The 26,928-nt window shown below is 54.2% G+C and overlaps 2 protein-coding genes across 2 annotated transcripts in view; both read left to right on the top strand.

Moving 5' to 3' along the window:
• LOC111146759 (serine/arginine repetitive matrix protein 3-like) overlaps positions 1-22,638 on the top strand; it is a 28,298-nt gene extending 5,660 nt beyond the window's left edge. Inside the window, exons 2-3 of the mRNA XM_022502443.1 lie at positions 22,193-22,270; positions 22,379-22,638. Coding sequence (XP_022358151.1) covers positions 22,193-22,270; positions 22,379-22,638 — 338 coding nt within the window. The remainder of the gene's footprint in view (positions 1-22,192; positions 22,271-22,378) is intronic.
• Positions 22,639-23,017: 379 nt separating this feature from the next.
• On the top strand, positions 23,018-26,108 carry LOC111146610 (chromatin accessibility complex 1). The gene is made up of 3 exons (XM_022502239.1): positions 23,018-23,219; positions 24,617-24,743; positions 25,418-26,108. The coding sequence occupies exons 1-3, from the start codon at positions 23,073-23,075 to the stop codon at positions 25,537-25,539; spliced, it is 396 nt and encodes a 131-aa protein (XP_022357947.1). The 5' UTR covers positions 23,018-23,072; the 3' UTR covers positions 25,540-26,108.
• Positions 26,109-26,928: the final 820 nt, after the last annotated feature.

The following is a 26,928-nucleotide window of genomic DNA, read 5'->3' as shown; positions in this document are numbered from 1 at the left end:
GAGCCCCAGGAGCGCCACCTACAAGAAGACCTTACAAGGGCTTCAAAAACAGCTCCGCATGGTTTCGTGCAATGCTGAACATACTAAAAACCGACGGATGGTCCTCTTAAATGGGTGCCTGGGGTGCCTTGTGACTTAGATCTCAATAAGGTGGTTTTTAAAAATTGCTCCCGGTCTATACCCGTCCAGCCTTACCCCTTGGTTCGGTTTTCTGGATGTCATTCCCCCCACCCCTCTGGGTTCTCGCAGATTCTATTCTTTCTGTTCCCTACTATGCCCACTGGGCAAATTTCTACTCGCTCTTCCAATCGGAATTCAAGTCCAAACAACTGGGTGGCTCAGTTGTTAAGCGCGTCTGTCTTTGACTCAGGTCATGGTCCCAGGGTGCTGGGATCGAGCCCGGCATCAGGCTCCCTGCTTGGCAAGAAGCCTGTTTCTCCTTCTCCCACTCCCCCTGCTTGTGTTCCCTCTCTCGCTGTGTGACTGTCAAATAAATAAATAAAATCTTTAAAAAAAAAAAAAATGAACTCAAATCCTTTGTCCTCTGCAGCTGTCCCAACTCCAACTCTGTAAGCAAAGGAAGTGACTCTCTTCAGGGGTCCCTCCAGCCTGCTGTGTCTCTCTGCTGTAAGACCCCCACCCACCCTGTGCCGTAGTTGACAAGTCTCTGACCCACGCGTGGGTCTGTGAGTTTCGCCTCTAGTACAGGAACCAGGACGGGTAAGAGCTTCGGTGGCAGGTTGTTAGGTGAGTAAAATGCAATGATGTTGGAATATGGGCTGGAGGCCAGGGGAGCAGGCTAGAACCGGAAACCCTGGGCCAACAAGGACAGCATAAAGACCCCAGGGGCCTCACAGGAGGAAGCAGCACGCTCCAGAGAAAGTCGTTCAGGTAAAGCTCACTCACTTTATCCTGCGGAGCTAGTAACAGCCGCCACTTACAGAGTGCTTACAACACGACAGACACTAAGAAATTTGTGCCTTGTCTCCTTGTTTTAAGGGACTCAGTCTCCCCATTGAAAATCCCAACGTCCGCATGCACGCTTTCTTTAAATTGAATTCCCTGAGACTACCTCTGTGCTGGGAGAAATGAAACTCCACCCCACCCGAGGGAGAGTCTCTAAGAGCCAAGAAAAAAACTCGGTAATGTCCAAAGTGGAGACGACACTTCCTGGCAAAATCTCAGGTTAGCTCCGTATCTACCTAGGAGTTATATAAAAGTATAATTTTCAAAAAGCAAAAAGCAAATACAGGGAGAACAGCGGCATTCAGATGGACCCTTCCCCGGTCCACAGCTAGAAAACTGGGAGGAGGTAAGAACGCGTCGGGCAGCAGGCAGCGCAGGCAGTTGAGGAGGAGCTCAGTGGGATCGCCCACGTCCTGCCTGGGGTGCCCACAGAGAGGTCGCCCGCAGACCACGGCTTCACTATTGTCGAGGAGACAGACTGGGAAGGCGAGAGCTGGGGAGAGCGCCCCCAAAGTTGCCTGGAAATTCCCAGGCTCAGCCCCCCGGGCGTGCCTGGGTCAGGGAAAAACACCCATCTGTCCCCTTTCTAGATCCTTGTCTGGGGCACCGTACATCAGACCGGCAAAAGGTTAACAAAAGAAACGTTTTGAAGATTTTTTTTCTTTTTCCTATCAGAGAGAGAGCATGCACAAGTAGGGGGAGCTGCAGAGAGAGGGAGAAGCAGACTCCCCACTGAGCAAGGAGCCCCCTACAAGACTCCATGCCAAGACCCTGGGATCATGACCAGAGCCAAAGGCAGACGCTTAACCAACGAAGCCACCCAGACACCCAAACAAGAGAAATGTTTTGAGCAGGAACAGAATGTGTTACCAAGGCTCCTCCGCTATAAGGTTTGGCCATTTCCATGCCCCGCACGTGCACTTGCTGTGGGATCCAGTCGTTCCCCTCTTAGGAAGAGGAACAAAAACCCCGGTCTGGGACGGTAACGGAGGCTTCACTCCTAACTGTCACAAATGGGAAGTAACAGGAAAACGGGACACGACAAAGTACTAGGAGGGAACAAAGCACCGATCTGTGCTGCAGGGCTGGGGACCGTCCTCGGGGTGCTGGTGAGAGCAAGTCCAACAGGGAAGAGCAAATGCCTTCGTGTACTTGAGACTCCGGAAAAGACGATCTCCCGTCCTGCCACGGAAGGACCCTGTGATGCCTGCGGCCAAGACTGACGTTGACTGGAAAGGAGCACAGGGACGTTTTGGGTTCACGGAAATGTCTGTGCTCTGTGCCGTCTCTGCAGGTGTGTTCATTCAATCCGGCTCTCCTGGAATTCCACACTTAAAATGGGAACATGCTGTTATAGGTAATAAGGTACTCAGTCAAAGCTGGTAGCAAATACGCACAATGAAGCTTTATTAAACTTCGCTGATCCTGAAGGAAACAGCTAGTAAAACTGTCTCCAAAAAAGGATACAAAAAGGAGAAGCAAATATAAACCCCCTGGAAGAATTAATACAGAAACAAGACTGCAAAGTGAATACGAAACAAAGTCGTACCTTTCAGACTGTAATCTTCCCACTCGCATCTCTACCAGACAACATTGGTTTGCCAAGAATCCTGCATTTCTACCAGATTTCCAGAATTGAACGCTTGCCCTCAGAACTCAAGTAAAGTCTCAAATTCCACTACTCGAGCTCCTAGAGGCTGGAAAAAGCAAATGGTAAACTTTCTGCCTCATTTCTAAGCGTTGGATAATTCTTTTTTACAATTAGAACTTTTGAGAGGTGTAAAAAGTGTGCCAGGGAAAAATAATTTTCGACAAAGCCTTTTGTTGAGCAGTGAGAAAGGGTCTGTGAGTTATTTTTACCCCTCCCCAGCTCAGACTGTAACTCATTTGCATATTTTGCATGGTTCCAGTGAAGAAGAGGTCAAGTTTCTTTTTGTGAAAAAAATTTTCACTTTGCTTCTGACCGTTCAGTGTTATATGTAGATACATGTAACTTTATAAAAATTTTCATAGCCATTCTTCGGACTCCGTAGACCATTAGTTTCATGGACATTTCCCAAAATATTATTGGACACTGTAAATTAACATTATATTTTTTTTACTTGGCAAAGATGAGCTGGAACTAACAATATTTCAATTTTCCCAGCTTCTTCTGAGTATTCTGGGTTAAACAGGATGTCTCTTAGTCAAAGAGTAATAAGTATATTTAAGAGCCACTTGCTAATTCTTGGTAGCGCTGCCCTGAAATTTTGAACTCTTGGTAGTCTGCCCGGAAATTGAGTGCATGAATGATTTTGATGACCGGGAAACAAATCATTTTGCAAACCGACTACTTTAAGTTACTTTCTTTTCAACAAAACTGGAGAAAGTCCTGCGGAGCTGTTAGCCGATCAAGCACTACAAACTATTTTTGGTCTTACATCAGCATTGATTTTGTTGTAGGTGCCTGGAGAATCGAGAGGGACGCACCATCTACATATTGTTTCTCAACATTTACACGCAAAAACTAAAATGAGGGATAAGACTGGTGTTCAGTCTTTCTCATTCAAGCAAAAAATATTTGGGGCATCAGTCTGGCTCAGTCAGTGGAGCGTGCAACTCTTGACCTTGGGTCCATGAGTTCAAGCCCCATGTTAGGCTTAGCGCTTACTTAAGAAAAGTATTTATGGATTCATAAAATAACTTTAACACCGTTATTTTATTATGAGATTTATTTCCGATAAAACTTTTATGTCAATTTAATGTTTCTCAAAATTTATAATATATTTGTGATGTTTTGGTCAATTGTGTGCCAATAGCAACTTTAACAATAAAATCAACAAAGTAGAAAAACATTCTAGTTCTAAGAATTTCTGGGCTTCGGAAGTTTCTTTCTTTTTTATTTCAATTTGTGTAGTTTTTTTAAAGAAATATTTTTATTTATTTATTTGACAGAGAGACAGAGAGCACAAGTAAGCAGAGCAGCAGGCAGAGGGAGAGGGAGATGCAGGCTCTCTGCTGAGCAGGGAGCTCGATGCGGGGCTCGATCCCAGGACCCTGGGATCATGACCTGAGCTGAAGGCAGCTGCCCAACCAACTGAGCCACCCAGGTGCCCCTAGATATTTTTATTGAAAGGAACTAGGTCAGATGATCAGTCAAAAATAAATGAAATCTGGTGCAGGAAGTGAACGGGAATATGACTTTATTTTTAAATTTATGTATTTATTTGAGAGAGAGAGAGAGAGAGAGAGAGAGCAAGCAGGAGGGACAGAGGGAGAGGGAGAGAGAATTTGAAGCAGATTCCACACTGGATGGGGAGCCTGACGCAGGGCTCAGTCTCATGACCTTGAGATCATGACCTGAGCCGAAACCAAGAGGCAGATGCTTAACCAACTGTGCCTCCCAGGTGCCCTGGGAATATGACTTGAAGCTTCAAGTAAGTTTGCACTACTACCTGCTGTGAGGATGAGAAGGGGACCTCAAGCCAAGGAAGGCAGATACCCCTAGAGGCCGGAAAAAGCAAAGAATGGATTCTCCTGTAGACCTTCCAGAGGGAACCCAGCCCCATTGGATTTCAGGACTGCTGTCTTCCAGAACTTTAAGAGAACACATCTGCCCTGTTGAAGAAATTGAGTGGCGGTGACTTGTTACCCCAGCAACAGGAAACGGTTACAACTCCCATTTGACAGATGGAGGAACTGAGGCTGCTCACGAGGTCTCCCCGTGAGTGAGAGGAGAGCCCATACGGATGCAGAAACTGGCTGGCTTCCAAGTCCACGCTCTCCCCCGACTGGGCCTGGCCCGGGCGAGGAGCGCTTCAGGGTCACCCAGGGACCTCGCCTGGTGGGCCAGACACCTGCGGCATTTCTCCCACCTAGAGGGTCTGACTCATGCCAAACTTCCAGCCCGTCCGCGGCCAGGCTGATGCAGTTTAAAAAAAAAAAAAAAAAGAAACAAACAAAGAAAAAAAAGCGAGTTTTTTGCAGAACTTCTGTTCCGTTATCAGACGTTGGGGGCCAGCCCTGAGAGCTCTCTTAAGTACTTCTCCTTCCAATTGAGGTGGGTGATGTCAGCTCTGGGAACAGTATGTGCTGGAAATAAATTTCCTTTTAGAGGGACATGTCCGAGCCAGAGCAGTCAGGAAAAGTGGGTCAGCACTTGGCTTTTTTTTTCTTTTTAAGCAAGTACACTCATAACCAGAGCTTTATTTGGGCACAAAGCCAAATATGCTTGGCCTTTTCAAGGCTCCACCGTCCTGCCCATGTTCCAGCTAGAGACAGTGGAAAATGGTCCTCGAGCTGATTCGGGAGAGCGGGGCGGGGGGGCGGGGCCCCGTGCCGCAGCTCAAGGCGGAGATGGGCACTGAGCCCCGGCTCGCACGGACGGTGCTCCTTCTCTATCGCAGCCGTGATGAACTGCCACGAAGTTAGAGGCTTAAAACCACTCAGATTTATCGTCTTACCGTTGGGTCATGCTCGAGTCCAGCAGACCAGGGAAAGAGTTGCCGGCAGGATTCAGGTCCTGGCAGGTTTAGGGCTGAGACCCTGTTCCCTTGCTGGCTGCTCCAGGGGTCCAGGTCCACTCCAGAGGCTTCCTGTCCCATCCCCAAAGCCAGAAATCCGCATGGAGTCCCTACCACTGCGCCAGCTCTCCTGCCTACCCTGCTGTCGAACCTTTCCAACGCTTGCTTCTTCTTCCTCGCTTATGGGCTCCCGTGCCTGTGCTGGGCCCCCTGGATAAACCTGGATAACCTCCCCAACTCAAGGCAGGTGTTGATCCCTCGGCAAAGTCCCTTTTGCCCTGCGATGGAACATATCCACAGCCTCTGGGATGGGGCCCCCCATCTTGGGGCCACTGTTCATCCCACCATGGGCAGGAAGCCCGCCAACGCCAGCCCCCAGGAGAACAGGCTCGGTGACAGCACATAGCCGGCACTTAGGAACGCGTGATGGGCTGGACGTGTTTACTCCCAATCCTCACACCAGCCTGTGTGGACAGGTTACCCCGGACTTAGCGCCAGGAAACTACAGCTCAGAGAAGGGAGGTGGTGCGTCCACTGACAAAGTCCGAGTAAGAGGCAGAACCAGGTCTGTCAGATTTCAAAGACCAGAGAGGCTAGTGTGAGTCTAGGCACACTCACCCCAGAGCCTCCCGGTGGGGCTGGTGTGGAGGATTAGCACATCCTCCCCACTGTCCGACGGCCACTTTGCACTCCATTCTGTCCCTTTTTCTGGAACACTCCTCCCCCTGCCCTGAGCACTACTCTCAGGGGACCCGGCTCACGTGCCCAGGGCACCTGTCATGGTGGGGGCAGCCCCGCCTCCTTCCCCAGCCTGGGAGCTCTCCGAGGGCAGGCAAAGAGCTCCCCCAAACCCCCAACCCCAGCACTGGCCTGAAATGTGAGCGGCTGCGAGGCTGAAACCACTTTAGGGACTGACGATTGTCCTCCGCCCCACGTCCGTCCCGCCCGTACACTTGTCCTTGCTGCTGGGAGTGGTGGGGGAGGGAGGTGCCGTGTGGTGAGCCAGAGCCCCCTGGGGGCAGGGGCCCACAGTGGCCCGCGGTGACCACCGCCTCCCACACTGGGACTTCCTACGCGGGACGCCACCACTCAGCTGGGGGACATTCCCCTCTCTGGCTGACACAGCGCCCCGTAGAGCCGTCAGCAGGGCCGGTGGCACAGAGTGACGCCCACGTAAGGGTTCGCTGTGGCTGTTAACAATCTCTTAAACATTTTTTTTTTAAAGATTCACTTATTTAATTTAGAGAGAGGGACAGCGTGAGTCGGGGGAGGGGCAGAAGGAGACAGAAGTCCAAGCAGACTCCCCACTGAGCACAGAGTCCGTCCGAAGCGGGACTCACTCCCCCGACCCTGAGATCACGACCTAAGCCGAAATCAAGAGTCAGCTGCTTAACGGACCGCACCCCCACCAGTGCCCCGGTACTAGTATTCTCTTAAAGAGTTCAGAGTCGGCGAGAAGTGTGTCTGAATCCTGCCTGTCTGCTTGGCGGCTGTGTCACCGTGGGCACGAGCCTCCCGCCTCATCTGTAAAACGCAGCTGGGATGCTTCCTTCGGGACATCTGTGGGAGTGAAAGGCCCCTGCACACAGTAGGTCTGCTCGCTGCTACTGCTGCCCGGATTGCCCACGTCCTGACAGATACAGACTCGACATCATCACACGCACTTCAACGAAGCTACCCTCACCTCCTTCGTCCACTCCATAAGCGACTCCTGGGGACCTGCCACGTGCCAGGGCCCGAGTGGGCTCTGCAGTCAGGCCCAGGGCTTGCTCCCGGGAAGGGGGTAGAGGCACTTGGTCAACTCTGATGCCCTGGGGCCAGTGCCTCAGCGGGTCCTAACACAGGCTCCTGGAGGGGCCGGAAAGGACAGCCAGAGAGGTGGCATTGGCCTCAGGATGTCACGGTGGGCAAAGAAAGGAGAGAGCACGAGAGGAAAAGACATAGCAGGAGCACCTTTTCCTCCAGACCAGTCGGAAATAAGACTTGCTCATCTGGCATGAGAGACCATAGATAGTATACAGTGTGCTCAGGGCTTTTGGAGGGAGGCTCTGGGCTGCAAGGAACAGAAAGATTGTTGACCAGCTTTGGCAATCAGGACACGGACTACATCACATTACAAGAAGTCAGGAGGAAGTCCGTTATTTCAGGGGCTCATCATTGTCATCGAGGGCCCTGGGGCTTGCAGTCTTAGTGCTTGGTTGCCCTCTGTGTGTCCAGTGCCCCTCATGACTCCAAGATGGTTGCAGTGGCTCCAGGCATCACACCACCATATGTCAAACCCAGAGGCAGAAAAAAGGGGTTGTTTAGTCTCACACTTCTTTTTTTTAAATTGAGATATAATGCACATAAATAAAATATACCGTTTTAAAAACTACGATGGAGGGGCGCCTGGGTGTCTCAGTGGGTTGGGCCTCTACCTTCATCTCAGGGTCCTGGGATCGAGCCCCATGTCGGGCTCTCTGCTCAGCAGGGAGCCTGCCTCTCTCTCTGCCTGCTTGTGATCTCTCTGTCAAATAAATAAGTTAAATCTTTAAAAAAAATAAAAAAAAACTATGATGGAATAGTGTTTGGGCTAGAACCATTTCTAAGTCCAGCTCAGTGGTAGTAAGCCCATTCACACTGTCAAGCCACCATCACCATCATCCATCCCCAGAACTCTCTTCGGCTCGCAAAACTGAAACTCTGTACTTATGAAACATGAACTCCCCAAACCTCCTTCCCCTTAGCCCCTGGCAAACACCATTCTACTTTCTGTCTATGATTTTGATGACTCTGACTCTGAGTCCCACTTGCACTTTTCAGGACCCTGGAGATAACACTAGGCACATCAGATAATATCGGATAATCTCCCTATGTCAACGTCTGGTGATTAGCAACCTAATTTAATCTGCAACCTTAATCCCCCTTTGCCACACGTCCTAACATGTTCACGGGTTTCTGGGGTTGTGTCAGGAACATCTTCGGGGGTCATAATTCAGCCTACCGCATGCTGTGAAGGAGAACCAGCAGGCAAGTCTTGCGGACGCCCACCTCCAGATATCTGCATAATTGTTCACACTCCTAGAGCAGCAGGGCTGGTCCAGGCGAATTTATGCCCTTATTTTCTCACTCCTGAAGTGAATCTCCTTTAGTCAATACATTCAGTATAGATTCAGGAGAGAACACTCAAAAAAATGTATTTCCATGGAAAGTTCGTAGCAAAGCCAGAACTCTGGGTTCTCCTGCCTGGGTGATGCGGGAGCTCTCACTAAAAGGCACATAGTTGATCCATAAGACGGGAGGAGATGGTTTCCGAGTGGAGCCCTGGGTGGACCGATTTAAAGCACTCAGAGAAGAGTGTCCTTTGGCCTTGTGGCCACGGCGTTTCCCCCTACTGCTGACCAAAAGACATTTTTTTTTAAAAGATTTATTTATTTGTTAGAGAGAATGAGCACAGGCGGACAGAGTGTCAGGCAAAGGCAGAGGGAGAAGCAGGCTCCCCGCTGAGCAAGGAGCCCGATGTGGACCTTGATCCCAGGACGCTGGGATCATGACCTGAGCCAAAGGCAGAGGCTTAACCCACTGAGCCACCCGGGCACCCCAATCGAAAGACATTTTTTCATCAACTTTACAGTCTTATTTCTCTGATCTCTATTTGGATCCCTTGAAATAAACTGTGGAGGAGCCTTAAATCCCTTCCCCAGGGGAACTACATCTTGACTAAGTGAGCTGCTCTCCTTCTCTGAACATTTGCTGAGCACCTACTACGTGTCAGGCCCCATGCCAGGTTCACGACCAAGCAATGGTCACTGCTTTCCAGAACACGAGGCTGATGTACTTGTACTTGCCAAAGGTTGAAGTGGGATAAAATGTCAGAGTACTATTCCCTCCCTCGGACACAGGCATGGGTTAGAAGGGATCACAGGTGTTGTGTTTCAAACACAACATGCACCTGGATGGCTAAGGGACCTGCTGACATGGGATGGCCAAGAAGTCAATACATCGATGAGTGAGGGTTGACATTTTAGCCATCTATTTTTTTTAAGATTTATTTATTTATTTTATGGGGTGGGGTGCAGAGGGCGCCCATGAGTGGGGAAGGGCAGAGGGAGAGGGAGAGCGAATCCCAGGGAGACTCCATGCTGAGTACAAAGCCTGACGCGGGTCTTGATCTCATGACTCCGAAATCATCACCTGAGCTGAAACCAAGAGTCTGGAACCCAGAGCTGAAACTGAGAGACTGTGCCACCCAGGCACGCTGTCATTTTTTTTTTTTTAAATACGTTGCAAGAAATCTAAAAATGAGGGAAAGAAGAAAAATATTCCATAATTGCACTGTAACGCGCAACCACGAATTCAATGTATGTCCTTCTACTGGTCTATAAACAAGGAGCAATCATTGAAACGAGCCGGATGCTTTCAGAGCAAACAGAAATGCAGGGTGCTGGACTGGACAAAGAACAAGAAAACACACAAACCAAACCTGCCCAGGGTAAACTCCGGGGAGGGAACTCGTGATCATGACACGGATGTCGTGGAGGGGATACGGGACATCGTTATTTCCGAAGCTTCCAGTAAAGACGGTGGGTCTGTGGTTGCAGCTCGGGGAAGAAGAAAGGCTCGGCCACGCGGGGACCAGCAACCGAGGCGAACAGAACAGGGCTTGTTAAGGGTCTGAAACAGGTGCAGAAAGGGCCAGGAGGACTGAGCCACATGGGACCTGTGGGAGAAAGAAGTCGGTCTCTGACGTCAGCCCGCCCAGAATCTGCATCTTATCTCTGCCTCTTTTGTTCTCTTTCTTTTTTTTTTTTAGGATTTTAATTATGTATATGAGACAGAGAGTGAGACAGGGAACACACGAGGGGAGGGAGGGGGGAAGTAGGCTCCCCACTGAGCAGGGAGCCTGATGCGGGGCTCGATCCCGGGACCCTGAGATCATGACCAGAGCCCAAGGCAGATGCTTCACCGACTGAGACACTTAACCAGGAGCGCCCCCCTCAAGCACCGCTTTTTTAAAAGATTTATTTATTCATGAGAGAGACAGCGTGCGTGGGCACAAGCTGGAGGGGCAGAGGGAGAGGCAGCAAGAATCCCAAAGAGCCTCCACACTGAGTGCTGAGCCCAACGTGGGGCTCGATCCCATGACCCCAAGATCTTGAGTCAAGCCAAAACCAAGAGTTTGATTCTCAACGGACTGCACCACCCAGATACTCCTGTCTTTTTTTTTTTTTTTAAGGAGTCTCCTCACCCAGTGAGGGACTTGAACTCATGACCCTGAGATCGAGAGTCTCAGGCTCTCTGTCTGAGCCAGCACGGCGCCCCTCTGCTTCACGACCTGACTCTATGTGAGCCCCGAGGCTGCTCTGAGCCGGTCTCACCCTGCACAGAACCGGTGCGGGAGGACTGACCAGTCGACCACTGCTGGGGGTAGCTCGGTGGCAGGGAGAGCGACAACAGCACGCGGTCAGCGCCGGCCCCGGGGCGGGGGCCCGCCACGGTCTCACCTCCAAGTCTACCTTATTCTCATTTTACAGGTGAGGCAGCAGAGGCTCAACAAAGGTAAGGAACGTCCCCAAGGTGCCAGCAGCCAGCCCAGAAGGACTGCAGGACCGCCGAGGGGCTGTGATCCAAGGTCAGGAGGACCAGATGTCGCCGTTTCACAGAAGGCCATGAGTCCAGGCAGAAGGGAGGACGGCCTTCTCATCTCATTGATAATGCAGTTGATGCTCGGGTTGGGTGGCGGTTATTAGAGTCACTGCAGACGCTGAATTAAACACTGAACCTGTGTTCCCAGGTTGTATGTGGTGAGTTTGCTACAAGCCCCTGATCACGACATTTTCGTCAGCTGGACGATAAACAACTCTGTTTCATGTGTGTTTCTATTTAAAGACACTTCGATAGGGGGGCCTAGGTGGCTCAGTCGTTAAGCGTCTGCCTTGGGCTCAGGTCCTGATCCCAGGGTCCTGGGATCGAGCCCCACATCGGGCTCCTTGCCCAGTGGGGATCCTGCTTCTCCCTCTCCTTCATACTCTGTCAAGTAAATAAATAAAATCTTAAAAAAAAAAAAAGGACACTTCGATATATCTTGTTGATTCTGTAATATTCCTTGATGCCGAATTCACGCGGAAACCTGAGATAGCCATGAGAAATTATTTCCCAAAAGCTTTCCCAGACTTTAGCCCAGGTTCCCAGTTGGTGTGGTTGTAAGCACTCGGCGCCTACGGCCACGGACCCTGAGTCCCCGCTAACGGGAGCAGCCGTCCCACCGCTGCTGTGAGCACGTCTTCTGGCTGGACGCACTTCTCATTCCCGACATTAGGAATCCCTCGCTCTCCTCCCCTCCCATACCCTAACCCAAAACTGACCGGACCAAGGACAGGAGCTAGTGGGGGTCAGGTAGTGGGGACCTGGGGACACACGTTCCACATTCTGTGTTCGTGTGTCTCTGTGTATAACCATGACACGAGACCCCCATCAAGGCCACACCACTGTCACTTAACCAAACGCCTGTCCTTCAAGAGTTGAACTGTTCCTCCCATCACTGCTATAAATAAGACTGTTCCCGAGTGTCTTTGCACATAAGCAGAATGCTCCTTCCAAATTTCAGACGATCTCCTTAGAGAAGGTACCAGAGGCAGAGTTCCCAGATCAAAGGCAAAGGTCTTTTAAGGCCTTCGACGCGTATGCCGAGGGGTCTCCCGGGACGTCAGTGCAGCCCCGTGCGGGAGCCCAGCCAGGCCAGCCACTGCGGGAGGAAGGCTGCGTTAAGCAGACTCACTGACAATCCCCACAGGGCTTCAGACAGGCAGAGGCTCCCCCCAGGGGGACCGCACTGAGCAGACGTGATTCCAAACCAAAATGAGGTGTACAGCATTTTCAGGGCCCCCCACGCTCTAGGGTGGGGACTCAAGCTTCTTTTGGATCATTCTGGGGGATGGGGAGGCCTGATGACACGGCCTCTGGGAACGAACATGCCCCCCGCACCCACCCTGGACTCTAAGCCAGTGACCTGGCCCTCTCTGCTCCTGATCGGCTTTTCCTAAAAGCACTCGCTGTGTTAACTGTAGTTACCTGAGCATTTATTTGTTGATTGAAATCAAGGTACGAGAGTCCCCAGAGAGACCTGTTTACAAAAAGAAAAAAAAAAAAAACCCTAAAAGCAAGAATTCCTCTAACAGTTAAGCATCTTGTCATAAAGAAAGGTAAACCCAACTTGCACGCATTCTAGGCGAACGGGTCTAGACCAGAATCCTGTCTGGAATCTGGGGGGGGCTCGGGCCGGGGTCTCCTCTCAGTCTTCTATTACCCGGGGCTGCTTGCTCACTCCCAGCTCCCCAGGCTGCAAAAGGACTTAGAACACACGCTCACATTGCTCCTTTTTCCTGCCCAGATGAGAAGGATAGAGACGGCTGGCTCAAGGGGTAACATCATCTGTCACCCACTCCAGGACAGCTGGAGGGAAGCAGGCGCTTGTTAATGATCAGTCCGGCTCAGACGGCGGAAACCGAGGACATGGAGCAGAGAGCTGCTTTCTCGAGATGCGCAATTCGTGACCAGATGGACATTTATCTATGGCGTGTTCTGAGCCCAGCGTTGGGTGGGTGCCTTTTCATGATGGCTTGCTGGACCCTCACGCCAGCCACCTCGGAGCTGTTCTTGGGATAGGGACGGGAAGCGGGTGCCCAGAGACCAAAGCACACTGCCTGACGCCACACAGACCCACAAACCCAGCTGGGCACGGATGACCCCGAGCGCCCCAGTGAGCCACAGGGACAGAGAGTGCTCCTAGATGTCACTGGTGGGGGTAGGGAGGGGAAGGCTGGCCCAGGCCGAGGAGCGGTAGTTGCCTGAGGGTCCTGAGCGTAGAGGCATCCGGACTCTGGGACTCTGCAAGTGAGGGCTCTGGGAAGGTCTGCAGCAGGTGTGTCCACGCCTGAAGCAAGCGCTCTCCGGTCCTCACTGGAGAACATCAGTGCCCTCCACCCTCGGGCTCTCAGCGGGGACAGATCCCAGGCTCCCCCCCCCCCCCCCCCCCGGCCCCCCGATCCCCCCCCCCCCCAGCCACCCCTGGTTTCCAGCCTGCCATTAACCCAGACCCAGGCAAGGGCCCGGTTCTGATTAGAAACACAAAACAGCCCGGATGGCTCAGATGGAGGAGCTTCTGCCTTCGGCTCAGGTCATGATCCCAGCATCCTGGAATCGAGTCCCGCATCAGGCTCCCTGCTCAGCTGGGAGCCTGCTTCTCCCTCTCCCACTGCCTGTGCTCTCTTGCTCTGTCGAATAAATAAATAAAATCTTAGGGAAAAAAAAAAAAGAATAATCTCAGCTTAAAAAAACGCACACACACAAAAAGGGATTCACTGTAATGGGCACCAGCAGGGAAGGACAACCGGGGTGTCAGCGACTAGGAGACATTTAGCAGACACGGCCTGGAGATGCGTCCGGCCATGTGGGCCACACATGAACGCCCTGGGGGACCTAATCCTTCTCCATTTATTTCTAAACCTCATCACTGATGGGTGGAGTTAAGAGTTTTCTGGTTTGGGCATCAAAGAGCTAAATTCTGTGAGCTGGAGGGCACGCATCCATGGGGACAATGGTGCAATTCGTCCACCAGAGCTGGGTCCCACTCCCCTTCCCATCTCTGCCCCACCTCCCCACATCGTGGGGGAATTCGGGTCGTGGCCTTTCTTCGCTGCTGCAGCCACAGCTGACTGGGGTCTGTCTCCCCAAAGCTGGCGCTCCCCAGTTTGATCAGCCTAACGGAGCTTACTTCGACAGCCCCCCACCTTTGTGGAGGCTGTTCCTTCAGCCCAGAATGCCCTTCCCTCTCTGCGTGACCATGAACTCCCACTTGTCTCCAAGGCCAGCTCTGTAAGCGAGGTCGGGAGGGGCGCACCCCCCAGGGGCGGGGGACTCTTCATCCTCCTTGTACATGTCTGCTTTCTCTTTTTTCTCTATCCTTGAGAAGTGTTGCTTTGGTAACAAGAAAAGAATGACTTGTGATGATGATGGTTAAGTCCCAGGTCGGATGTCCCCCTCCTCCACGCGGTGCTCCCCCTCCTCCACGCGGTGCTCCTCAGGGCTCCCTCACCAGGGACTCCCCAGCCCCTGCACGTTTCCTGCAGGACCCTTCCCACCATCCGTGGTGCCCTGTCTGCCCCTACCCTGGATCCCATCCCTCACCCCACTGGCTCCAGAAACAGCAAGGCCAGTGCCTTCCCTTCAGATCAGGGCATCACGCAGGAACTTCGTGCGACAAAAGGCATTCGTTTCAAGCGTCCAGTCGAATGTGTCTTCACACATACACAGCCTTGTGAGCACCCGTCACAATCAGGACACAGAGTGTTGCCCCCACGCCCCCGTGCCAAGCAAGCACCCGAGGGTCTGTCCTCGGGGGCTGCACATTAGCGTGGCCTAATCTAGAAGCCATGCAGACGGGGTCACACACTCTTCTGCATCTGGATCTTCGGTTTAATACAAACGCTTTGGAGACCTGTCCAGGCTGCTGTACTGGAACTTCTCCCTGGCGAGGTCCATCGCAGGGCTGGGCGTCCTCGGGTTACCAGTCCGTCCACTTGAGGCCACTACAAAGGAAGCTGATCTGGTCGCTCAGGGACAAGGTTCTGTGTGGGCAGAAGCATTTGCTGCTTTGGCTCAGTGTGGGGAATGGAGTTGCTTGGGTCACATTGAACGCGTTTAACAGCTGAAGATCTGCCAACCTGTTTCCCCAGGTGCTGCTGCCGCACAAGTTTACCAGCGTTGGTGTGTGGATGCTGCGTGGCTGCTGGCTTTCTGTCACACGGGGTGGTGGGGGCACCCGAACCCCTTGACTTGTAGAGGCTACCCCCCAGCTCCCTGCCCGGGCTGCCTGCCCCCCATGAAGGAGTGTGGGAGCGCACGCCCTCAGCTGCAGGGAGGAGACTAGCGCAGCTTACGGCTGCCTTCGCTGCCTCCTCCTCCCCGACTCCACGTGAGGCATGACGTGGCAGTCTGGCTTCTCCAACCTCCTTCTCCAACTACTCTTCTTCCCCAGTCATCCGACCAGTCTCAGGGCTCTGCCCACCTGGTGCTGACATGCCTGTCTCTCCCCAGCTCTGCAGTCACCCCTGTCTCCCACACTTGGATGTCCACAGTGCAGCTGACCTCTCTTCTGCCTGCCATTCCCCCAGCCATCTTGGACTTCCCACGTCCTCAAAGGAACTCCTGACACCCCTTCTCCCTTCTTCCCATTCCAGAGATGGGCACCACCATTTCCTCCAACTTCCAACCAAGGAGCCATCCTGGATTCCTCTTTTCTTCCTCACCCAACTCCAAGGCAGCACTAACTGCTGTTACTCTCACCATCCAAACTCTCCCCAAGTCCCTCCAGGTTGCTCTCAACCCAACTCGACCCAGACATTTGGAAGCACCATCGTATCTTGCTTGAAGTGCCTGCTAGAGGATCTCCTGCTTCCATGCTCCCCACACCCAAAGGTAATATCATAGGCCAACATTTTCTGCAGAAATAGAAACATGCACCTAAAATTCATATGGAATCTCAAAGGACTCTGAATAGTCAAAACACTCCTTAAAAAGAACGGAGTTGGAGATCTCACCCTTCGTTTCAACACTCACTACAAGGCCGCGGCATCGCGAATGACGTGACGCAGCACAGAGAGACCAACGGCCTCGAATGGAGCTGAGCAGTAAACCCTTCTGTGTACGAGTGATTTTCCCACGAGGGTGCCGAGAGCACGCCGTGCTGGGGATATGTTACAGAGACAAAGCAGAATGGTGGGTGCTGGGCTGGGAGTGGGGAAGATGGGAGGATGAAAGTTCTGGAAAAGGAGGATGGTGGTGGTGCGCATGAACGCACTCAGTGCCACCGATCCATGGCTTCAACGGGACGTTCTGTGTTGTGATAGTTGCCATGACCAAAAAAAAAAAAAAAAAAAACCAAATCAACACAAAAAAACAAATTTTAAATCATGCATCAGGGGTGCCTGGGTGGCTCAGTGGGTTAAACCTCTGCCTTTGGCTCAGGTCATAGTCTCAGGGTCCTGGGATCGAGCCCCACATCGGGCTCTCTGCCCAGCAGGGAGCCTGCTTCCTTCTCTCCCTCTCTGCCTACTTGTGATCTCTGTCAAATAAATAAACAAAATCTTTAAAAATAAATAAATCATGCATCAACTCTTGTCGCTTTCATGCTGAAAACTCTCCTATGACTTCCCACCATCCCAGCCTGGACCAGCAGGCTCTGCAGCCCGACTTCCCACCACCCCTCCCCTTGGCCTGGACCACCCCCCACTCCAACATGAAGGTCTGGAGCATCACTGCCGGTCGCCGCCGTTGGCAGCCCACGTTGGTGGGCTCTGGTTTGCCCCTCATTATCCCTGTATTCAAGCCATTAGCTGTAATGATAGCCTGGCATAATTGTATTTTTACAATTTGTGTAATTATATTCTACCAACTGAAATGATCGCTATTATCATTATCAAATATTTATTAAGCACTTCGAGATGTTCGCAGCTAACAAGATGTGCCCTCAGCTCTTCAAGACCTTCCTTCCTCGTTCCATCTCAAGTTCCTTTCAGCAGAGCTCATTCTTCCTTCTTGGGTAAGGAACAAGGAGCTTCTGGGCTTCTGCCTGGGGCTTTCTTTTTTCATTTCATTTTATTTATTTATTTGACAGAGATCACAAGTGGGCAAAGAGGCAGGCAGAGAGAGAGGGGGAAGCAGAATCCCCGCTGAGCAGAGAGCCCGATGGGGGCTCGATCCCAGGACCCTGAGATCATGACCTGAGCCGAAGGCAGAGGCTTGACCCACTGAGCCACCCAGGCGCCCCTGCCTGGGGCTTTCTACCCACGCACTCGCGTCAGCTTCTCACTGAGGCTGGGGAGCAGATGCTGTGATCCTCATTTCAGACTAGGAACTTGAGAATCAGAAGCTGGTGATCGCAGAGCTGAGACTCAGACTGAAGCCTTTGAGAGCAAAGCCGTAGCCGCTCTTCTCACGCGCGTAGCTTGCTTATTCGGACGGGCTCCGTCCTTTCCAGCCCCCCCCACCTTACTTACACCGTACACGCTGGACACTGCGCGAGGCTAATGGGAAGAACATACCAGCAAACCGGTCACTCTCAAACAGCGTCGTGAGTCAGGGCCCAGCTGGCAGCGGGCGGCTGGACAGGAGCCGTGGGAGGCAGGCGGGGCCTTCGGCAAAACGAGGGCACAGGACGCTCTATACAGACAGCCGGTCCTGCCTTCCCACTCTTTCAGTTCGACTTGTACGGGAAATCTCCAAACCTTTACATGTAGGCAACTTTGGCAGGTACTGGTTATCGTCTAACTTCCAACCAGTATCTGCCTTAAAACTTATGTCCTGTCCCCGGCCCCCAACTTCTCAGAAGGGATCACTTATCCTTTATTTCAGGAAGACAACCCCATGGTATAAATCTTAATTGGCTCAAAGCAGTCCTACTTGTCTCCCTCCCTTGGCCAGTGATTGGTCTCAGGGTGAGCGGATGACCCAGTTCTAACACAGGAGAGTTAAGGGAAGGACTGGTGAAGAGATCCTCCTTTCCTCAGTGAAAAGATTAAAGCCTTGAAACTCGATGAGCAAGGATCGTTTGGCCTACTGCCCCTTGCCCCCATTCCCACCAACACAGTCATAGACTCCGGAATAGCCGCAGCCATTCTGGAGCCATGAGGTAACGAGCACAAGGCCTAAAACCAATGTGCCAGGACAAAGCAGAAAGACAAAAAGATCCCGTGTCCTCACTGCACCAGCTCGAGCAGGGGCCATGACCGCTTTTTACAAAAGTCCCACCAAGGGAGCTCTGATGTCACCAGAGGGTGGTAGCTGGAAGGGGAGAGTAAGTGGCGTGTCCAAGTAGGGCATCCTGCTCCTTGTTTACTAAGGTCCTCCTTTGGTGAGCACTCACCTGGGCCCCACGTCCCCTCGCAGCTCCCCCAACTCGGGGCCCATCTACAAACTCCTTCCCCAGACTTTCCTGCCAAGTTCCCAATGTTGCTCTTCCATGCTCCTTGGCCACCAGTTGGACTGGGAGCGGCCAGCCCTGAGCTGGCGTCGACCCTGCACTCTGGTTTTCTCTCCATCCAGGCTGGTGCGCCTTGGGGAGAACTCCTCGCCTCCACTGGCAGAGCGGGGGTTCTGCTGCTGCGTTCCCGTTCTGTCGACGTGGTCTGTCTTCCCTCCTCTCCTGCAGAGAACCCAGGACCACAGTCGTGGGGATTGGGCAGAGGGGATGGAGAGGAGGTGCTGTGGGTGCCCGAGCCGCCTGCTGGGGTGCCTCCCTCGTGCTCCTGGGCCGTGCTCAATGGCGACAGGCTTCCACCTCCCCTGCACAGTGGAGTGTGGCACGTGGTGGGGTGGGTCACGTCGCACCCAGCTCAGGTCTCCTACTCCAGCGTTCGGCCTCCGCCACGGTCCCATCGGAAGCTACTGCTCAGATGGGGACTAGTTCCTCGGAAAAGATACAGTTCTGCTTCAACCCCTGGTGTCTGTGCTGTGCCTGTTACTAGGACCTGCCAGACGGCCAGAGCAGCGCTGAAGTGCTTCATGACAAGTGCCACCAGCACAGGACACGTCTGTTCTCACCCCATCAGGCCATTACCGGCTGCTGGTGTGCATACACTGGACCAGGATCCCTGGAAAGTCAGCTCTACTGAAGAACTCAGCCCCGTCCCACAGGATGCTCTGTCCCCTTGGACGGACACCACTTGAAGCCCCAAGTATCTGCTGATAAAAAATGCACAAATGCCCCCCATTCTTTCACTGTGTGGTTGTCTCCTCAGAGTCTGCAATTGTCCCCTGCATGCTGGGATCAGACTCGCTACGACTGGAGCTCGTGAGGCGCTAGTCCAGAGAGGACCCAGCATCTCCTTGCCAGGTGAGCAGCTTGAACAAGCTCATTAACAGGACTCCAGGCAGGCAAACAGTCTCTACAGGCAGGGGCTACTTCTACCCACAAACAGGTTCAGAGGGAGAGGGTTAGAGGTATGCTTGTATCCTCCCAACTGTCTCTACTTCTCAGGACCCCACTCTCCCCAGGCAACAGCCTACTTCACAGACAAGACCTGTGAATTCAACTTACGTAGTAATTATGCATCAGAAAGAATCAAAGGTGGGTCCGATCTTTAGCCCACCAGCTGAGGCTACGAAAGTAAGGACTCCTAGGACCACCACAGGAGCTGGCGTGCTCTTCAGGCTTGATCTGAGTCTAAGGCTTTCGGTTTGCTTTCTGTGCGCTCTCCAGGGCAATCTGCAGCCAGTCTATCCCCCAGACCCCATCCCCACCATGATGGTCGCTTGGGGCCACCTTGCCTTCCCTGAGCACTCACTCCGTCTAGGCAACAACAGGGGACAAGTGAAGTAACTGTTTTCCCCGGCTGGGCTGCCTGTGAGGTCACCTCCGTACCAGCACCACCCATTCGCAAGACTGGCCCTCGGCTCTCGATTCCCACTGACCTTGGTTGGTTTCCTAGAACCAAGTACACAGTGCCCAACGTTCAATTAGGAGAGCAGACGCTTCCTAAGGTATTTCAGAGAGGGGCCTGCAGGGTGATGGGGGTGCTGCAGGTGGGAGCAAGGGTCTCCAGGAGAGCAGGGGAAGGAGACACTACCCCTGAGGACCCCGTGAATTCCCAAGGGCGCCGACACTGAGCAAAACCCCAGGGTGAGGCCGCTGAAACCCCCAGCTGTGCACGGACGTTCACTGCGGCCGCCTACGGTCCCAGCCTGCGGCCGGTGCTGGTCTCCGAGCCGGGGCCTCCTCCCTGCCTTCCACTGCAGTCTCTCACCGTGTCTCCTGCAGGCCGAACCCAGCCAGAAGCCAGCTGGCAGGGGCCTCTGGGAAGTGTAGGCAACTGCTTTCTAGCGCCCTGGGATGCAGACACAGGCGGCACCAAGAAACAATGAGCCTGTGCAGCGGTGTCAGAAATGACGGGCATTGGGGCACCTGGACAGCGGTCAGTGGCGTGTGCGACTCTTGGGTCTTGGGGTCGTGAGTTCAAACCCCATACTGGGTATAGAGATTACTTAAAATTTTTTAAAATTTTTATTTATTTAAAGATTTTATTTATTTGAGAGAGACAGAAAACAAGCAGAGGAGCAACAGAGGGAGACGGAGCAGCAGACTCCCCAAGACGCAAGGAGCCTGACGTGGGACTTGATGCCACCACCCAGGGATCAGGACCTGAGCCGAAGGCAGATGCTTCACCGACTGAGCCACCCAGATGCCCTGAGATTACTTAAAATCTTAAAGGGAATCTTAAAAAAAAAAAGAGAAGCATGCCTTTCGAGATGCTGTGAAGATAAAGGAGACGGTGCGGTGGGTGTCCACGGAGCAGCTCCTTGCCCATCCTGGGAACGTCAAGGGCTTTCCCACTCACAAAGGACAGGAGCTCCTGGGACCAAGAGCTGAACCCTGAGGCTGAGGCTGTGCCTCCTGCCTCCATGCAGCTCAGGGCAGGGTGTCAGTCATCACTTGGCAACTGGCCGCCCTGTATGTGGGATCTACTCGTCCCTCCACTCTGATGGCTTCCTAACACGCTCCAAACGGAAGCCACAGCTTTCACGTGCCTGCCTGAGCACTTCCCACCGACCCCGCCGACCCCATCTCCCGCACACTCAGCCTCACCCACAAAGCTCCGACCACGCTGGCCTTTCGGTTCCTCCACTTTGCCCAGGGAGTCTCCCCGCTCCGGCATCCTTCCCACAGGGTGTCCCGTTGAGAACGCTCATCCCAGGCTTTCTGCACGGGGCTGTTCCCCTCTCCAGACTGGAGCTGGAGTAGCACTTCTCAGAGAGGCTACCCACCACTCGCACTTCCTGTAGGACACGTCCCTGTTTATTCTCCTGTCTCCCTCGCACCTGAAAGTCAGCTGAGAGAGCAGGGACCAGAGCTGTCGGGCTCACTGGCTGTACCTGTGTGTCCAGCAGTGCCTGATGTGTATCTGGGCCATGACCCCCGGTGACAGTGGTAAGGCAACACCGTCCTTGCAGTCTTCGCCTTCCCCTTGTGATGGCACAGCACACGGCAGGTACTGAACTCACAGGGTCACGATAGCTGAAGGAGATGTGAAAACTTTCTGAACACCCCAAACGCCAGTCATCTGGGCCATGTGTGTGACCTCTGGTCTTGGGTCCCCTCTTCAGAAGAACAAAGAGCAGTAATTTTCAAAACTTACTAAGCTTGTACAAACGTGCTGTACATGTTTTATATTTTGTAATCATCACCCAAGTGATGAAAGACTGAAATCACAAAGGTTAAACAAGATAGACTTTGAGTTTTCTGGACTCTTTTTATATAAACTTTTTTTTTTTTTTTTTAAGGTAGGGCTCCATGCCCAATGCAAGGCTTGAACTCACAACCCCAAGACCAATGGTCACCTGCTCTACCCTCAGGCGGGCCAGGCGCCCCCTTTCACATGAACTTTGAAGTCGAAGTGGATTTGGGGGTGCGAAGACCTTGCCGCAGGAGCACTGAAACCTTACACGGTAACCCAGGCTTCTCGAGATGCTGAGCGGTTCGCCACTGACCTGGGAGGAGTATGACCAGGGTCTGACTCGTGTCCCTGCAATTAACACTGAAGCTGCTCCAAACCTCCGCAAAGGCGCTTCTCAGCGCGCCCCAGCTCAGTACACGGCAGGGCCACCTTTCACTCTGTCTTCAAACGAGGCCCCCAACCCTACTCTCTCCCACCGCCTCACTCTAGCCTAACCCCCCATGCCCTCTGGCCCAGCAACAGCCTCTCGCCGTGCTCTGCCTCCAGTGCTGCCCCGCTACAGTCCGCTCTCGCGCAGCACCTCCAGCACTCCCGGTAACACCTAAGTGGGGCCTCCCGACTCTCCCCAGGGCTGGATTCACCTGGGGAGAGCTCCGGGATCACGATGCCTGCCGGGCCGCCCCCTCCCCCTCTCTTTTCCAGCTCACCTCGCCTCAGCCGCACTGCGTGCCACACCCGCCCCCAAGCAAGGGCGCTGTTACGCAGGGCTGGAACGCCGCCCCCGAGAGCCAAACCCGAGCCGAGCTGAGGACGCCCACCCACTGGGCCACCGCGGGCTCCCGGCGCACCCGGATCTTACTCACTACCTCCAGCCCTCCGACGGTCCGGGGCTGCGCACGGCCGGCGACCGGAGGGATCCCGGGCAGCCCTCCCCCGTGCCCTCTTCCGACCGCTTCCCTTAGCGCACCAGCCGGCAGCGGCTAGGCCGCGACCGCTGTCCCCCGGCCGCACACGGGGCTCCCCGCGCCGCTCCAGCCGTGGGCCCGTGCGGCGCGGTCCCCCCACCGCTCTGGCCGCGACGCTCCCCGCACGCGGGCAGGCCCCCGCCCGCCCCCTCCGGAGCCCCCGCGCCCCGGCCCCGCACGGCGCAGGCTGCCGGCGGGAAGGCCGCTCGCGGCCCTCTGCAGCACCGCCCCGCCGGCCGCCCTTCGGCGCGCGGCATGTCGGGGCTTGTAGTCCGGCCCCGGAAGGGCGGCCGCCCGCCCCCGCCGCCGCGCCTCCCCGACACTACAACTCCCACGGGGCAGCGGGACGCCGCTCCCGCACACTCCGGGCCGGCCGGCCGCCTGCCTGCCTCGCGGCGGGTCCGGCGGCCGCCGCGGGGCGGGGCGCGAAGATGGCGGACGCGGTCGCGGGCCGGGACAAGTGCGGGGAGCCGCGGCTCGTGTCGCTGCCCCTGTCCCGCATCCGGGTCATCATGAAGAGCTCCCCCGAGGTGTCCAGCATCAACCAGGAGGCGCTGGTGCTCACGGCCAAGGCCACGGTGAGGCGGGCGGCGCGGGGAGGACGGGGGGGGTGGGCCGGGGGCCGCCCGGAACCGTCGCTCCCCGCCCTGCCCCCCGGGCTTCGCCGAGCCGCCGGTGCCCCCCTCGGCCCGCGCGCCGCCGGCCGCCCCCGCGGGATCGCGGTGCGCGCGCCCTCCACGACGGGCCCGGGTCCCCTCCCCCGGCGCGCGCGCCCTCCGCCCCGCCCTCCGCAAGCCGCTCCCGCCCTCCCCCGCGCGCCTTCCGCCCCGCCCACCGCCCGCTCCCGTCCGCCTTCGCGCGCCTCTGGCTTACCCACCTGTCTCTCTCTGCGGCGCTGGCTTCGCCCCGCGCAGCTCCCGTCCTCCCTTGCGCGTCCTCCGTCCCGCCCACCGCGCCGTTCCCGCCGTCCCTCGCGCCAGGCTCGCGTGGCTGCGCGGGCTGGCCCCGGTTTCCCGCGACGTCTCCTCCCGGCGTGTCAGCAAAGCCGGGGCCGGAAAGCGTGGCCCAGGGCTCACGGCGAGGGCTCCGGGGGTACCGCCCGGCCCGCCGCTCGCGCCCCGTCCCCGCAGCGGAGCGCGGCGTCCCCCGGTACTTTCAGGGCCTCCTGGGTGCGCCCAGAGCCGGCGGGGCGGTTCGGTCTGGGGCGGGGGCCGGGCCCCTGCGGGATCGCCCTAGGCCGTCGGAGCTGCGGCCGTGGACGCACAGCCCGCCCTTGGACGCCGCCCTGCGCCGCTGGGCCGTTTCCCTGCGAGGGGGCGGGCGGGCCTCGCGTGATTCCGCCCGGAGCCGCCTTTTTATTTCATTGTCACGGGTTTAGGGTAGAATCCAGTGACTCAGCAGTCGGGGGTAACACGCAGTGCCCCTAAGTGACGGCCCTCTGGGAGGCGCGTGGGCCGTCCCCGGGGCCGGACGGGGCGGGCTTCCCGTCGCAGGTGGCCCGGGGGTGCCCGGGCTCCCTGTGCCCGCACGTCGCACTTACCGGACTGGCGAGGGTCCCGGCGCGGGCTGGGGCGCCCGGAAACCGCGGTCAGTTCCCGGTCTCGGTGCTCGGCTGTTGCGCGCAGCCCCTCGGCGCAGCGCGGTTAGACAGACCGGGGAGACGCGTTCCCGACCCGAGAACTTCTGAACGCTCTTCTGCTCCTTTAAAACAACTGTGGTTAAACATTTATAATTCCTCTTGAGTGACCTTTAAATGTCCTCCTCAGATCAGGAATCTCAAGTAACGTTAGGGAAATGCCCGCTTCCTGCCAACTCGGATGCAGCCTTGCTTTCTTTCCGACCTGTTCCCTTCCCCACTGACCCCCGGAGTTCGAAGCCGCAGTCCTCTGCGGTCAGCTCGTCTTAACCGAATTCAGCGAGTCGCGTTCTGCCTAAGTTCCCGAAGCATCCCTGCCTTCTCGTTCACTGTGTTTAGGAGCTCTTCGTGCAGCACCTCGCCGCCTGCTCCTACCGACGCGGCAGCGGGCGGGAGAGGAAGGCCCTCACCTACACCGATCTGTCCAAGACCGCGGAGGAGTTGGAGACTTTCCAGTTTCTCGCAGGTACGCAGTCTTTGCTACATTCTGGTTAAAACGCTCACAGGGTCATTTACAGCCGTCTTCCCCCTTTTCCCCTGCTGTCACTGAAAGACTTTCCCCCCACCCCTGCTTTCTCTGGGTGTCGAAGCTTACCGTGAGCGGGCACGGAAGACAGTTTTAGTTTTGTCAGAGTGTGTGTGCAGTGCGGGTCACCTAGGATGGCGATGAAGCCAACACCTGCACAAGGACGTTCCGCTGGTGGGGGGCTGGGTGAGCCCGGCATACCCACCCCCAGACCCCTTACCACTGAAGGGAAAACTCTGGGCTGGTCTGCTTGGCCTGGGAAACAGAGACTAGTAGTTGTTGTGGACAAGCTGTGTGGGCCACAGCTGGGAGGAGCCTAAATCTGCCCCTGGGCCCAGTGGGCTTGTCTCGGGTAGGTTGAGGCGACTCGCTCAGTCCACACCAGCACATCCAGGACGCGTGGTTTGCAGTCCGTGGAGGGAAACAGGTCTTCAGCATTGGTCAGGAGGCAGTGCTCGTTTCCTGCTGTTTCACCCAGAAGTGTGGTCAGAATTTTGTCTTGTTTTGGAACCTATTCCAGAGCTCAAAGGAGGAACTAGCACTTTTTGAAATTTGCATTGCTGTGTTCGTGGTCTGCGGAAACCAGTTGCTGATGTTAGCTTTATGTTTTTAAGATATATTACCAAAGAAGATTCTAGCTAGTAAATATCTGAAAATGCTTAAAGAGAAGAGGGACGAGGACGAGGAGGAGAATGACAGCGGTGATGGGAATGACGGGGACGAAGCAGAATCCTAGACCAAACAGGAGGTGCTCGAGAAATCAGCCTGCCGAGGACCTCCTGGATTAGCAGCGCAGCGTGGAAGCAAGCACAACGCTGTGTGACCTCAGACACCTGACTTCCCAGAGACTTCAAGTACATTGGGTTCCTTCCTGGCTAAGATAGAGCACCTGATGTGCCCACACCATGAACGGCCAGAAGGAAGGTGGCCCAGACAGCAGCCTCTCTCTGAGGGGCCCTCGCTGCAGTTCCGGCGCAGGGGGACATCGAGAGAGCTGCCTGTACACCCAGGCCCTAACCGCTGATCTAACGCAGCTGTGAGCTGTAGAGACAGACAATTTTGCTTCTCCTTTTAATTTACGGATAGATTTTGAAGAGCTTCTAGAGACCGGTTGTGTAAATTCATAGATGTATATTTGGAAATCCTTGTAAACAACCAGATGTAGTTTGAGCTAAATACATAGTTTACGCGTGATACAGTACATTTGAAAATTTGACAATTTGTTCAAATACTGCAATTTTATTAACTGTAAAGAAATTTCGTTATTAGAAGCTGTTGTTTTATAGTAAATGCTTTGTGGAACTAGTTTTAGAGCTCTGTTGTTCTGATGTCTTATTACCTGAGATTTCTGCAAAATTTAAAAATAAGCATTTCTAGCACTTATTCCCAGAGGAGAAAAAAAATCATAATTAAATACAAAAAGAAATACTACCTTTGAATAAGCATATTTTTTTATTAATATATAGTGTATTATTTGTTTCAGGGGTACAGGTCTGTGAATCATCAGTCTTACACAATTCATATTTTTCTTAAAAACATTTTAAAACATTTTGTATATTGAAAATCTCTCGGGGCACCTGGGCGGCTGTCGGTTAAGCATCTGCCTTCAGCTCAGGTCATGATCCTGGGGTCCTGGGGTTGAGCTTTTGTTGGGTTCCCTGCTGTCTGCTTCTCCCTCCCCCTCTCCCTCTGCCCCTGCTCTCTCTCAAGTAAGTAAATAAAATCTTAAAAAAACAAAAACCAAAAACCTCTCTTTTTACTCTTCTTTTCTTTATAACCAAAGTAACTGTCTTTACTGTTCACAAGAGGAAACTTGTGAGAAAACTTTTTTTTTTCTACACAGAATAAATTTTTGGCTCTTGCTCTTGAGTCTCTCTCTCTTTTAGAAGACTTGAGTTACAGTTTTACATCTAGTAAAAATCATCCTTTAGTGTCTGTTCTGTTGGTATGTAAGTATCGATGTATGGGACAGTTCTGTCACCCCGATATCTCCCTGTCCCTCCAGAGTCCCTTCCCTTATCCCCAGGCAACCACTGTCATTTCTGTTCCTCTTGTTTTTACATGTTTAAATTTTTAAAAAACCCACACTTTGATGCAGAGTTTTGAGCTTTGACAGATGCAGAGT

The sequence above is a fragment of the Enhydra lutris genome, unplaced genomic scaffold (assembly GCF_002288905.1).
Source record: "Enhydra lutris kenyoni isolate GAN:26980312 unplaced genomic scaffold, ASM228890v2 scaffoldscaffold14, whole genome shotgun sequence".
NCBI classification, from domain to species: Eukaryota; Metazoa; Chordata; class Mammalia; order Carnivora; family Mustelidae; genus Enhydra; species Enhydra lutris.
This window is presented reverse-complemented; position numbering and strand designations above follow the sequence as displayed.

What these genes read in the sequence shown, in the direction of transcription:
- LOC111146610 (XM_022502239.1), top strand. Translation starts at nt 23,073, where the DNA reads ATGGCGGACGCGGTCGCGGGCCGGGACAAGTGCGGGGAGCCGCGGCTC. An exon ending in TGCTCACGGCCAAGGCCACG is followed by an intron (nt 23,220 to 24,616) that starts GTGAGGCGGGCG and finishes CACTGTGTTTAG; the next exon opens with GAGCTCTTCGTGCAGCACCT. An exon ending in GACTTTCCAGTTTCTCGCAG is followed by an intron (nt 24,744 to 25,417) that starts GTACGCAGTCTT and finishes TATGTTTTTAAG; the next exon opens with ATATATTACCAAAGAAGATT.